Source organism: Aotus nancymaae, unplaced genomic scaffold (genome assembly GCF_030222135.1).
Source record: "Aotus nancymaae isolate 86718 unplaced genomic scaffold, 86718_ANA_hifiasm-v0.15.2.pri h1tg000049l, whole genome shotgun sequence".
NCBI lineage: Eukaryota > Metazoa > Chordata > Mammalia > Primates > Aotidae > Aotus > Aotus nancymaae.
In genome coordinates, this window is record NW_026988463.1 from 28,127,227 (window position 1) to 28,139,282 (window position 12,056).

The 12,056-nt window shown below is 49.2% G+C and overlaps 1 protein-coding gene across 1 annotated transcript; it reads right to left on the reverse strand.

Moving 5' to 3' along the window:
- Positions 1-5,961: 5,961 nt before the first annotated feature.
- LOC135269109 (selenide, water dikinase 2-like) lies at positions 5,962-8,042 on the reverse strand. Its single transcript, XM_064362885.1, has one exon. The coding sequence runs from the start codon at positions 8,040-8,042 to the stop codon at positions 6,690-6,692; it is 1,353 nt and encodes a 450-aa protein (XP_064218955.1). The 3' UTR covers positions 5,962-6,689.
- Between the last annotated feature and the right edge of the window lie 4,014 nt (positions 8,043-12,056).

The window sequence follows — 12,056 nt, forward strand, 5'->3', positions numbered from 1 at the left end:
CTTGAACCTGGGAGGCAGAGGTTGCAGTGAGCCAAGATCCTGCCACTGCACTCCAGCCTGGGTGACAGAGCAGTAATCAACAAACAAACAAACGATCAAAAAACCAAAACAAACAAACAATTACGTTACACAAAGAGCTACATAATTGTCCCTGGTAGACTAAAGTAAACCACACTTGATTCTCCAATTTACACTCTGTCGTGGTTAGGTTTTTAGGTGATCTGATAATGTGTTTCTTCTGCCACCAGGGAGAAAAAAACACATATTCACCTAAAAAATACTAAAGCCGGGCCGGGCGTGGTGGCTCACGCCTGTAATCCCAGCACTTTGGGAGGCCGAGGCGGGTGGATCACGAGGTCAAGAGATCGAGACCATCCTGGTCAACATGGTGAAACACCATCTCTACTAAAAATACAAAAAATTAGGTGGGCATGGTGGTGCGTGCCTGTAATCCCAGCTACTCAGGAGGCTGAGGCAGGAGAATTGCCTGAACCCAGGAGGTGGGTTGCAGTGAGCCAAGATCGCGCCATTGCACTCCAGCCTGAGTAACAAGAGCGAAACTCCGTCTCAAAAAAAAAAAAAATTAAATTAAAATAAAATAAATAAAAAGTAGCTCCTAGAAAATTTAAAATTATATAAGTAGATCATGTGGCTCAAAATAGTTCCCTTGAGACATCTATTTAAAACAAAATTTAAAAAAATTGTGTGATTTTTGTTTTAGCTGTCCCACAGATAAAGTCAGAACTCTTCTTAGTAGTTTTACCTGTATCTTCCTGGAAATATTTGCAAATGAATCTGGTAAAAAAAAGGACACAAATATATTTGGCATGTTAGGGTTTAAATCTCCTTGCAGGGTCAAGCATAAACAAGTTTCTTTTTTTTTTTTTTTCTTTGAGACAAGATCTCTCTTTGTTACCCAGGCTGAAGTGTGGTGGCACAGTCATGACTCACTGCAGCCTCGAACTCCTGGGCTCAAAGGATCCTCCCTCCTCAGCCTCCCCAGTAGCTGGGACAACAGGCATGCACCACCATGCCACCTAATTTTTTTTTTTTTTTGAGGCAGAGTTTCGCTCTTGTTGCCAGGCTGGAGTTCAATGGCGCGATCTCTGCTTGCTGCAACCTCTGCCTCCTAGGTTCAAGCGATTCTCCTGCCTAAGCCTCCTGAGTAGCTGGGATTACAGGTATGTGCCACCACACCCAGCTAATTTTGTATTTTTTTTTCAGTAGAGTTGGAGTTTCTCCATGTTGGTCAGGCTGGTCTCGAACTCCTAACCTCAGGTGATCCACCTGCCTCAGCCTCTTAAAGTACTGGGATTACAGGTGTGAGCCATCGTGCCTGGCCTACTTTTTTAAAGTTTATGTAGAGAGGGGGTCTGGCTATGTTGCCCAGGCTGATCTTGAACTCCTGGGCTCAAGTGATCCTCCCATCTCAGCCCCCAGAGTGCAGGGATTACAGGTGAGAGCCATTGAGCTAGCCTGAAGCATAAGGAAATTTCTTCATTCTTTTGCATATTTGTCCAGAAACCCCAGTACTGATACCCTCTCTCACCTTTCTCCCTTTTCCTATTTAGAGCTGGAGAATCTATAGCCCTGAGTCCTTGAAAAAGGCAAATGATATGGAACTGCTAACAGATCCTTTTACATTACACTTTTGTTTTATTTTTATTTTTCATTTTTACTTTTTTGAGACAAAGTCTCACTCTGTCACCCAGGCTGGAGTGCAGTGGTGCAATCTCAGCTCACTGCAACCTCTGCCTCCTGGGTTCAAGTGATTCTCCCGCCTCAGCCTCCCAAGTAGCTGGACTACAGGCATGCGCCACCACACCAGGCTATTTTTTTGGATTTTTAGTAGAAACAGGGTTTCACTGTGTTAGCCAGGCTGGTCTTGATTTCCTGACCTCATGATCCGCCCGCCTTGGCCTCCCAAAGAGCTAGGATTATAGGCGTGACCCACCGCGTCCTGTTTGTTTTTTGAGGCAGACTCTTCATTACCTGGGCTGGAGTGCAGTGGTGCCATCTTGGCTCACTGCAACGTTTGCCTCCCAGGTTCAAGTGATTCTCCCACCTCAGCCTCCTGAGTAGCTGGGACTACATACAAGCATGCGCCACTATGCCGAGCTAATTTTTATAGTTTTACTGGAGAAGGGATTTCACCATGTTGGCCAGGCTGGTCTCGAACTCCTGACCTCAAGTGATCTGACTCATGCCTATAATCCCAAAATGCTGGGATTATAGGCATGAGTCACCATGCCTGGCACGCTTTTTTCGTTTTGAGAGATGGGGTTATGTTCTGTGGCCCAGGCTGGAATGCAGTGGTACAATCATAGCTCACTACAGCCTGACCTTCTGGGCTCAAGTGATGTCCCCCACCATCTCAGCCTCCCAAGGCTCTGGGATGACAGGTGTCAGCCACCATGCCTGGCCATACTGAATTTTTGTGAACCAGGTACCAGGATGCCCAGTTTGTTTCCCTGGGACCTTTAACCTGTTTGGAAGTGAACCTGGCACAATGATTGATCAGTTTCCCATCTATCACTGTGACCATCGCATACCTTACCCCAGGCCCTTTTCCTGCCTCCAGGGAGACTTTCTGCAGTTCTCCCTCAGACCCAGCAAACTGTGTGGCTCTTTAATAGCTGGTCCAAGCAGGTTTTTTCTTAGCACAGGCCAATTATCTGCCCAGCGTTTACTTTCCCAGTCTGTTTAACACGTCAACCTCTACCAGAGACACAAAATCTGAGTGGGCCCCTTGTAGACAGGGGCACTTCCTGTCCTGGGCACTGCCCAAGGAGATAATAAAGCAATTATTTCTTGCTTGAAGCAGCACATCTTGAAGGATAAGTGAGAGAGAAAAGGTCATTTATTCATGCTTACTATGTTCGAGGCCCAGTTAAGGATAATTTGCAGATGAAAATGTTGTGTAATATTCCCAGTAGTTGCTTTTTCTTCAGACAGTTCTTGCTGTCTCCCAGGCTGGAGTGCAGTGGTGCAATCTCCACTTGTTGCAACCTCTGGCTCTTAGGCTCAAGAGATCCTCCCACCTCAGCCTCTTCAGTAGTTGGACCCACAGTTGTGCACCACCACGCCTGGCGAATTTTTAAATTTTTTTGTAGATTGGTTTCACCATGTTCAAGACCAACCTGGGGTCTTGAACTCCTGGACTCAAGAAATCCATCTGCTTTGGAGTCCCAAATTGCTGTGATTAGAGGTGTGAGCCACACCACACCTGTTGCTTTTGAGTGATGTGAAATAGCAGGTTGTCTCATACCTGAGGGCTTCTGCTTAGGAGTGTGACCATTTTGCCCTGCATGAAATCCTCTGTCCAGGGCTGAATTCGGGCAGAGTGAAATTCAGGTCCTGGTCTTCTCCCCAAGCCTTGGGCCCTGCGAGGGGTCAGGGGGCTGTTTCTGCCTGGAGGAAGGGATGCCCCTTCCTATTTGCATGAAGATATGTAGTAGGCTAGAGGTGGGACCTGGGTCTGGCCCAAGCTGCACTCTCACCATCCCTCCACACAGCTACCTGGGCCGGAGTGCTCCTGAGTGGGCGGCGGGCTTGCCTGCTCTTCCTCCCTTGCCCTTCTACAGAGACCCAGCTACAGCGGTAGTGCACATCTGTGGTCTCAGCACTTTGGGAGGCTGAAGGGGGAGGACTGCTTAAGGACAGGAGTTCGATCGAGGTTACAGTGAGCTATGATTGCACCACTGTATTCAAGAAGTCTGGGCAACAGAACGAGATCCTGTCTCTAAAAAATAAGTACATACATAGAAGAACCCAGCTAAAGTGCTAGGCCAGGATGGGCTCTGGCTCAAGCTTGCTCTCTTCTGTTTGTTCAGTTTTTATACTGAGAAATGCCTCATTCACTCAGTTGAAATGTCAGCTCCTCGCTGGGCACAGTTGCTTATGCCTGTAATACTAGTACTTTGGGAGGCTGAGGCAGGAGGATTGGTTGAGCGCAGGAGTTTGAGACCAGCCTGGGCACATGATGAGATCCTGTCTCTACAAAATACAAAAATTGCTGGGGCAAGACCTGTGATCCCAGCTGCTGGGGAGGCTAAGGCCAGAGGATCTCTTGAACCCAGGAGATTGAGGCTGCTGTAAGGAGAGATCAAGCCTGGGCTCTCTCTCTTGTTTTTTTTTTTTTTTTTTGAGACGGGAGTTTCGCTCTTGTTACCCAGGCTGGAGTGCAATGGCACGATCTCGGCTCACCGCAACCTCCGCCTCCTGGGTTCAGGCAATTCTCCTGCCTCAGCCTCCTGAGTAGCTGGGATTACAGGCACGCGCCACCATGCCCAGCTAATTTTTTGTATTTTTAGTAGAGACGGGGTTTCACCATGTTGACCAGGATGGTCTCGATCTCTTGACCTCATGATCCACCCGCCTCGGCCTCCCAAAGTGCTGGGATTACAGGCTTGAGCCACCGCGCCTGGCTGTTTTTTTTTTTTTTTGAGATGGAGTTTCGCTCTTGTTACCCAGGCTGGAGTGCAATGGCGCGATCTTGGCTCATCGCAACCTCCGCCTCCTGGGTTCAAGTAATTCTCCTGCCTCAGCCTCCTGAGTAGCTGGGACTACAGGCCGCGCCACCATGCCCAGCTAATTTTTGTATTTTTAGTAGAGACGGGGTTTCACCATGCTGACCAGGATGGTCTCAATCTCTTGACCTCGTGATCCACCCACCTCGGCCTCCCAAAGTGCTGGGATTATAGGTGCGAGCCACCGCGCCCGGCCTTTGGCTCTCTTGAGACTGTACTCCAGCCTGGGTGACAGACCCAGACCCTGTCTCAAAAAGAAAAAAAAAAAAAGTCAACTCAGTGAAGGCTGACCCACCCTACTCACTGCAAAACTAATCGCCTTTCCCCTGTGGCTGGTCTCACCCTGTATAATACCCTCCTCGCCAACCATGCTGTGGTGCTTTATAAGAGTTAATTTGCTTTTAAATTGGTCAATACATGCATATGGTGAAAAAATAAAATATAAAAGGATCTAGGAAAAGTGAATTTCCTTCACATCCTTGACCCCAAGTTCCCCAGGTGCCTTCCTCATAGAAAAACTACAACTCGTTTTTCTTCTTCCAGAGGTATTTCATGCATAAGAAAACATATATATCCCTAACTGTCCTCTTCTTTTTTTTTTTTCTGTGACAGGGTCTTACTCTGTTGTTCCGGCTGGAGTACAGTGGTGCAGTCATAGCTCACTGCAGCGCGACCTTTTGGGTGGTCCCCTGACTCAGCCTCCCAAGTAGCTGGGACCACAGGCACACACCACCAAGCCCAGCTAATTTTTAATTTTTTTGTAGAGACAGGATCTCACTATGTTTCAAGTGATCCTCCTGCCTCAGACTCCCAAGGTGCTGGCGTTACCGGAATGAGCCACTGGGACCGGCCCTCTTTTTTAAAAACCAAGTTGGGAGGCTTGCTTAAGTACAGGAATTTGAGGCTACATAGCAAGCTTTGATTAAGCTACTGCACTCCAGCCTGGGCGACAGATTGAGATCCTAACTCTGGAAAAAAAAAAAAAAAAGAAAAGAAAAAGAAAAATTGCATTAAATATCTGATCTAGGCCAAGTGCAGTGGCTCATTCCTGTAACTGTAACTCTAGCACTTTGGGAGGCCAAGGAGGGAAGATTGCTTGAGGCCAGGGGTTCAAGATAAACTGGCCGACAAAATGAGACCCTGTCTTTAAAAAATAAATTAAAGGCTGGGTGTGGTGGCTCATGCCTGTAATCCCAACACTTTGGGAGGCTGAGGCAGGCAGATCACCTGAGATTGGGAGTTCAAGACCAGTCTGATCAACATGGAGAAATCCCATCTCTAAAAAAAAATAAATAAATAAAAAAGAAATAAATTAAAGAGGCCAGGTGCAGTGGCTCATGCCTGTAATACCAGCACTTTGGGAGGCTGAGGCGGGGCGGATCATGAAGTCAGGAGTTCAAGACCAGCCTGGCCAATATGGTGAAACCTCATCTTATTATTTATTTAGGAAGAAATTACTCTTTATTGATCAAATCACCGATATATGCAGCAAACAACTTAACATCTTAATAACCACCAAGGCCTGGGCTCTGAGGCTTGCTCTGCCTCTCCCAGTCCTTAATGGGGTTTGGAGGGAGAGACGTCATTAACAGAGACCAAGCCAGATGGTTGCAGGTCCTCCTTTCCCAGTCATGACAAGCTGCTCAATTCTTGTCCAGAGCAGGAAAGAACCAGTACTCAGTAAAATCTAACAAAGAATTTGAGGTTGCATTATAAGATCTCTCTTAACAATTTAGATTTATCAACAGTATTGGTCCAAAACTCATTTGCTTCTGATGTAATTTTTTTCATTTTGCAATTTGTGTGTGGTTTTAATAAATCATCTCAATCCCTGTGCAGAAATTAATCAACTCGGTGCAAAGAAAAATCCCTCAACCTGGAAAAGCCTCATCTTACTTTGGAAAGAGAAAACAGAGGTATTTCTGCTCCTCCTCTACCCAAGCGATGAACAAACATCCCCCACAAAGTTCAAAATGTTACTCTGGCCTCGGGATGTACATAAAGGCTGCTTTTGATGGGCTCATTCCAATCACCTAGAAAGGGCAGCTGGAACCACTATGCAGGCAGCCTTCTTTGGAAATTTCTTAAAATCAACTCTTGAGAACCATCCGTGATTGTGTACAACTGCTCTACGGCCCAAACAGCTTCTGTTCTTTCATCTCACGAGCAAGGCTCAGAGGAGGCATGTGAATTGTCAGGAGCAAAAGCAGCAGCTGTGGCCCCACGAGGTAGGACTTCAATAACTCGCGGCTTGTCAATGATCCGGGCCGTTCGGTTTCCCTTTTCCTCAATGCCAACGATCCATGCTTGGTGACCCTCTCCATACTTGGAGGATTTGATTTCAGAACAAAAGCGAGCCGCCTGTTCTCTAGGCAGACAAATCAGCAATCCCCCAGAGGTTTCAGCTGAGGTTCCTTGAAGAAGCCCAAACCGTCCACTGGCCTTGCTGACGGCAGCCGTCTTGGCAATTATTGGCAGATTATGAATAACAAAGGACACTTCGTTTCTTTGTTGTTTCGCAAGGTTCTGGGAGTGTCCTAGAATGCCAAAGCCTGTGATATCTGTGGCCGCATGGGCATTAAATGTGTGCATTAAACCTGCAGCCGTTCTGTTGAGGGTAGCCATATTGAACATGGCTTCCTGATACGCCAGCTCCACCTCTAATCTGGAGATCACCATCTTTACTTTGTTCCATCTTTCAGGATTATCCAGCCATTGGTGGGCATTGACAGCAACCTGGGTTCCTAACGGTTTGGTTAACACCAACACATCCCCAACCACCGCGCTGTCGGGCATTATGAATTCATTTGGCTGGCATACTACAGTGGCAACTCCACCGATTATAATCCAAGGGTTGACCACAGTTTGCCCACCGGTCACTGCAGTCCCTCCTTCCTCAGCCGCATCCCGAAAGCCTTTGACCATAAGTGGCGTTACCTTTTCGCGTTCCTCCTCACTCATACTCTGGCTGACGCTGAGTAACATCAACATGTTGTCACACTCAGTAATGCCCATGGCGTAGAGGTCACTCAGCACGTTGGCACAAGCTATGCGCCCCATCATGTAGGGATCTTCCACCAAGGGGTAAAAGAAGTCCGTGGTCTGCACCAGCGACAGGCCCCCATGCCTCAGGGGGATGACGCAGGAGTCCATCCTGATGCCCAGGGCTGGAAAAGTGGGGCTGGGGCCCACTCCGGTTTCCTGCGACGCCTCTTCCTGACCTCCCACCAGGCCCCGGCCCAGTGGGGGCCGCACGTCCGGCCGCGTCAGTCCCGCCAGGAGTTTGAGCAGCGTCTCCTGCGGGACCTTGCAGCCTCAGCCCTTCATGCCGGAGAAGCCCGTCAGCCGCCAGCTCGGGCTGAGGCCCAACGCCTGGGGCTCGAAGGGCCGGTAGTTGGAGAAGTTCCGGCCCAGAGTCAAGCCCGCCGGGCCCGAGGAGCCTTCCGCAGCTGCCATCGCCGCCATCGCCGCCATCGCCTGTCCGCAGGCGCCCGTCGCCAAGGCTTCCGCCATTGCGCAGGGTCAGACTTAAGCTGCACGCAGCCTTCCAGGTCTTCCTGTGAAACCTCATCTTATTAAAAAAAAAAGTTAAAAAAAAAAAAGGAGATACAAAAGTCAGCCGGGTGTGGTGGCGCCTGCCTGTTGTCCCAGCTACTTGGGAGGCTGAGACAGAGAAGTGCTTGAACCCGGGAGGTGGAGGTTGCAGGGAGCCGAGATTGTGCCACTGCTCTCCAGCCTGGGCGACAGAGCGAGACTCCATCTCAAAAAAAAAAACTAATTAAATAAATAACTGGGCCAGGCAGGGTGGCTCATGCCTCTAATCCCAGCACTTTGGGAGGCAAAGGCAGGCAGATCATTTGAGGTCAGGAGTTTGAGACCAGCCTGGCCAACATAGGAAAACCTCGTCTCTACTAAAAAAGTTAGCCGAGTGTGGAGGTGCACATCTGTAATCCCAGCTTCTCAGGAGGCTGAGGCAGAGGTTGCAGTGGAGGCAGAGGTTGCAGTGAGCCGAGATCATGCCACTGTACTCCAGCCTGGGCAACAGAGTGAGACTCCATCTCAAAAATAAATAAATAAATAAATAAATATCTGATATACATGTTAATTGAGGCTACATTTAACCCCAGAACTCTGGAAGGATCCCTTAAGCCCAGGAGTTCAAGACCAGTCTGGGCAACATAGCAAGACCCTGTCTCAAAAATTACGTAAAAGTTAAAATTGACTTTCCTGATGAGGTAGGAAATAAAGAAGACATTTATAGTAAACTTTAAGCACATACAGCAGCTAAAGGTGACAGTGCCTCACTAGCTGACCCTTGCCCTGTGGAAGTGGGCCTAGAATGGCCCACTATTTTTTTTTTTAAGACGGAATCTTGCTCTGTCGCCAGCCTGGACTGCAGTGGCACGATCTTGGCTCATTGCAATCTAACTCCAGGGTTCAAACAATTCTCCTGCCTCAGCCTCCTGAGTAGCTGGGACTATAGGCACACCACCACGCCCAACTAATTTTTGTATTTTTAGTACAGAGGGGGATTCACCCTGTTGGCCAGGATGGTCTTGATCTCTTGACCTCGTGATCTGCCTGCCTTGGCCTCCTAAAGTGATGGGATTATAGGGGTGAGCGACCACGCCCGGCCGGCCCACTATTTTTACTGTTGGTAGCTAGTTAAAAAAATTAAAACATGCAAGCCACACAAAAACTGTCTGTAGGCTGCAGTTCACACCAGGCCACAGCTGGGATCTTAGGCCTCAAGGGCAAAGCAAAGGCGTGCAGAGGAAGAGAACGCAGGAAAGGAGACAGGGAAGGGACCTTGGGAAAGGTGGAAATGCTGGGAGCAGGGGCGTGTCAAGTAATGAGACTTTGAGAAAGAGTGAGACGCTTCTGTGTTGTGACTTGGGAGAGGTCCACCGAGAGAGAGAAGCCTGGAGAAGTGGCCACTTGAGGCCGGGCGTGGTGGCTCAAGCCAGTAATCCCAGCACTTTGGGAGGCCGAGGCGGGCAGATCACGAGGTCAGGAGATCCAGACCATCTTGGCTACACGGTAAAACCCCGTCTCTACTAAAAATACAAAAAATTAGCCGGGTGTGGTGGCACGTGCCTGTAGTCCCAGCTACTTGGGAGACTGAGGCAGGAGAATCACTTGAATCATGGAGGTGGAGATTGCAGTGAGCCGAGTCTCACTCTATCACCCAGGCTGGAGTGCAGTGGCATGATCTCATGTCACTGCAACCTCTGCCTCCCAAGTTCAAGCGATTCTCGTGCTGCAGCCTCTCGAGTAGTTGGAACTACAGTCACATGTCACCACTGCTGGCTAATTTTTGTATTTTTAGTAGAGACGGGGTTTCATCATGTTGGCCAGGCTGATCTTGAACTCTTGGCCTCAAGTGATTCGTCTGCCTCAGCCTCCCAAAGTGTTGAGATTACCGGTGTGTGCTACCACGCCTGGCCCAGAGTCACAGGTGTGAGCCACCGTGCCCGGCCAGTTTGATTATTAAATGTTAGCTTCATCTACTTTGTACATGAATGCTTCCCCAGTGCCCAGAACAGTGCCTGGAACATACTATGTGCTAAATAAATATTTGTGACTTAATGAGTGAATGAGGGTGGACTTCCTTTCTTTTACTCTTACTGGAGAGTTGAACTGTCCTTCTAACTGGGATGGCGTGGATATTGGGCCATTAGGGCTGAAGTCACGGGCTTAGTGGGGCTTAGTTTGTGGGCGGGCCCAGGACACAGCCCTCATTGTTTCTCTAGAAAGACATGTTCAACCCTCAAGGGACCTTCTGAAACTGCTCAAGGATTAAGTTGGGAAAAAACCCTGCAAGCCTGTACATTAGGAATTAACGTCCTGGCCGGGTGCCGTGGCTCACGCCTGTAATCCCAGCACTTTGGGAGGCCGAGGCGGGCGGATCACGAAGTCAAGAAATAGAGACCATCCTGGCCAACATGGTGAAACCCCGTCCCTTCTAAAAAATACAAAAATTAGCTGGGTGTGGTGGCATGCGCCTATAGTACCAGCTACTAGGGAGGCTGAGGCAGGAGAACTGCTTGAACCCAGGAGGCAGAGATTGCAGTGAGCCGAGATTGCGCCACTGTACTCCAGCCTGGTGCCTGGCGACAGAGCAAGACTCATCTCAAAAAGAAAAAAAAAAGGAATTAACATCCTTTGTCTTCTTTTGTTCAAGTTTCAAATTGCCTTCTCCAGGCAAGGCTGATGAAAGTTCAAGTTGTGGCCGGGCACGGTGGCTCACGCCTGTAATCCCAGCATTTTGGGAGGCCAAGGCGGGCGAATCATGAGGTCAAGAGATCGAAACCATCCTGGCCAACATGGTGAAACCCCGTCTCTACTAAAAATACAAAAAAATTAGCTGGGTATGGTGGTGCGCGCCTGTAGTCCCAGCTACTCGGGAGGCTGAGGCAGGAGAATTGCTTGAACCCAGGAGGCGGAGGTTGCAGTGAGCCGAGGTCGCGCCACTGCACTCAAGCCTGACGCCTGGTGACAGAGTGAGACTCTGTCAAAAAAAAAAAAAAAAAAGTTCAAGTTGCAAGTTAATTTGAATTTTCCTTTTTGCTTTTGCTTTCACAGGAAGTGAAAAGGCGACTAAACACTAGCATTCATGCCACCAAAAAGAGGAGTGTTTTGCAGTCACAAGACCTGAATTCAAATCACGACTCCTCTTAAGCTGCCCTGTAATCAAGCACAATTACTTGGGTCTTTAAATCTCACTTTTCTTATATAGAAAATGGAGATACCGGCCGGGCGTGGTGGCTCACGCCTGTAATCCAAGCACTTTGGAGGCCAAGGCGGGCGGATCACCTGAGGTCGAGAGTTCAAGACTAGCCTGACCAACAAGGTGAAACCCCGTCTTTAAAAAAAAAAAAAGAAAAAATGGAGATATCGTTACTTCCTTCATAAGACTGTGGTGAGAAATAAATTATCTGTAAATTTTGAAACCACCTAAGCCTTGTGCACGTTTTATTTCTGGGATCGCCACTGGTTCCTTGGTAGGGTTTCAGAAAAATAAAAAGGAGGTCCCTGAGAAAAGGCTGCGGATCCTTCATCTGAGGTCAACCCTCTCTGGTCCCAAAGATGGCCTGGGCGGACCCACCCTGCGGCTCCCGCGAGCCCAGTGCTGGACCAGCCCCGCGCTCAGGGGTCCCGGCCAAAATGCCTGCTGTCTTTCAGGTCAAACGTCACAATGCCCGAACCCCAGAAAGGCCGAAAGACCAGGCAACCCCGAAAGACGATGAAGTCAACACCAGGGCCCGAGGGAGAGGGAGGGTCAGTGTGTGCTGCTGGAGGAGGGAGGCTGGGGTCGGGAGGACTAGGCGCCCCACACAGCGGCAAGGCGGCGGAGGGCAGGAACTCGTCATCCTGGGTGAAAGCGGGACCCAGCAAACAGGCCCGGACACGGGAATCTCGGTTCCAACCCGCGACTCCCGGCTGTGACTCCAGTTCGATCCCTAGCGGCCCGGGCCCCTCGCCCCGCCCCTAGCGGGCACTCAGGCCGTACCACTGTGCCTTCAT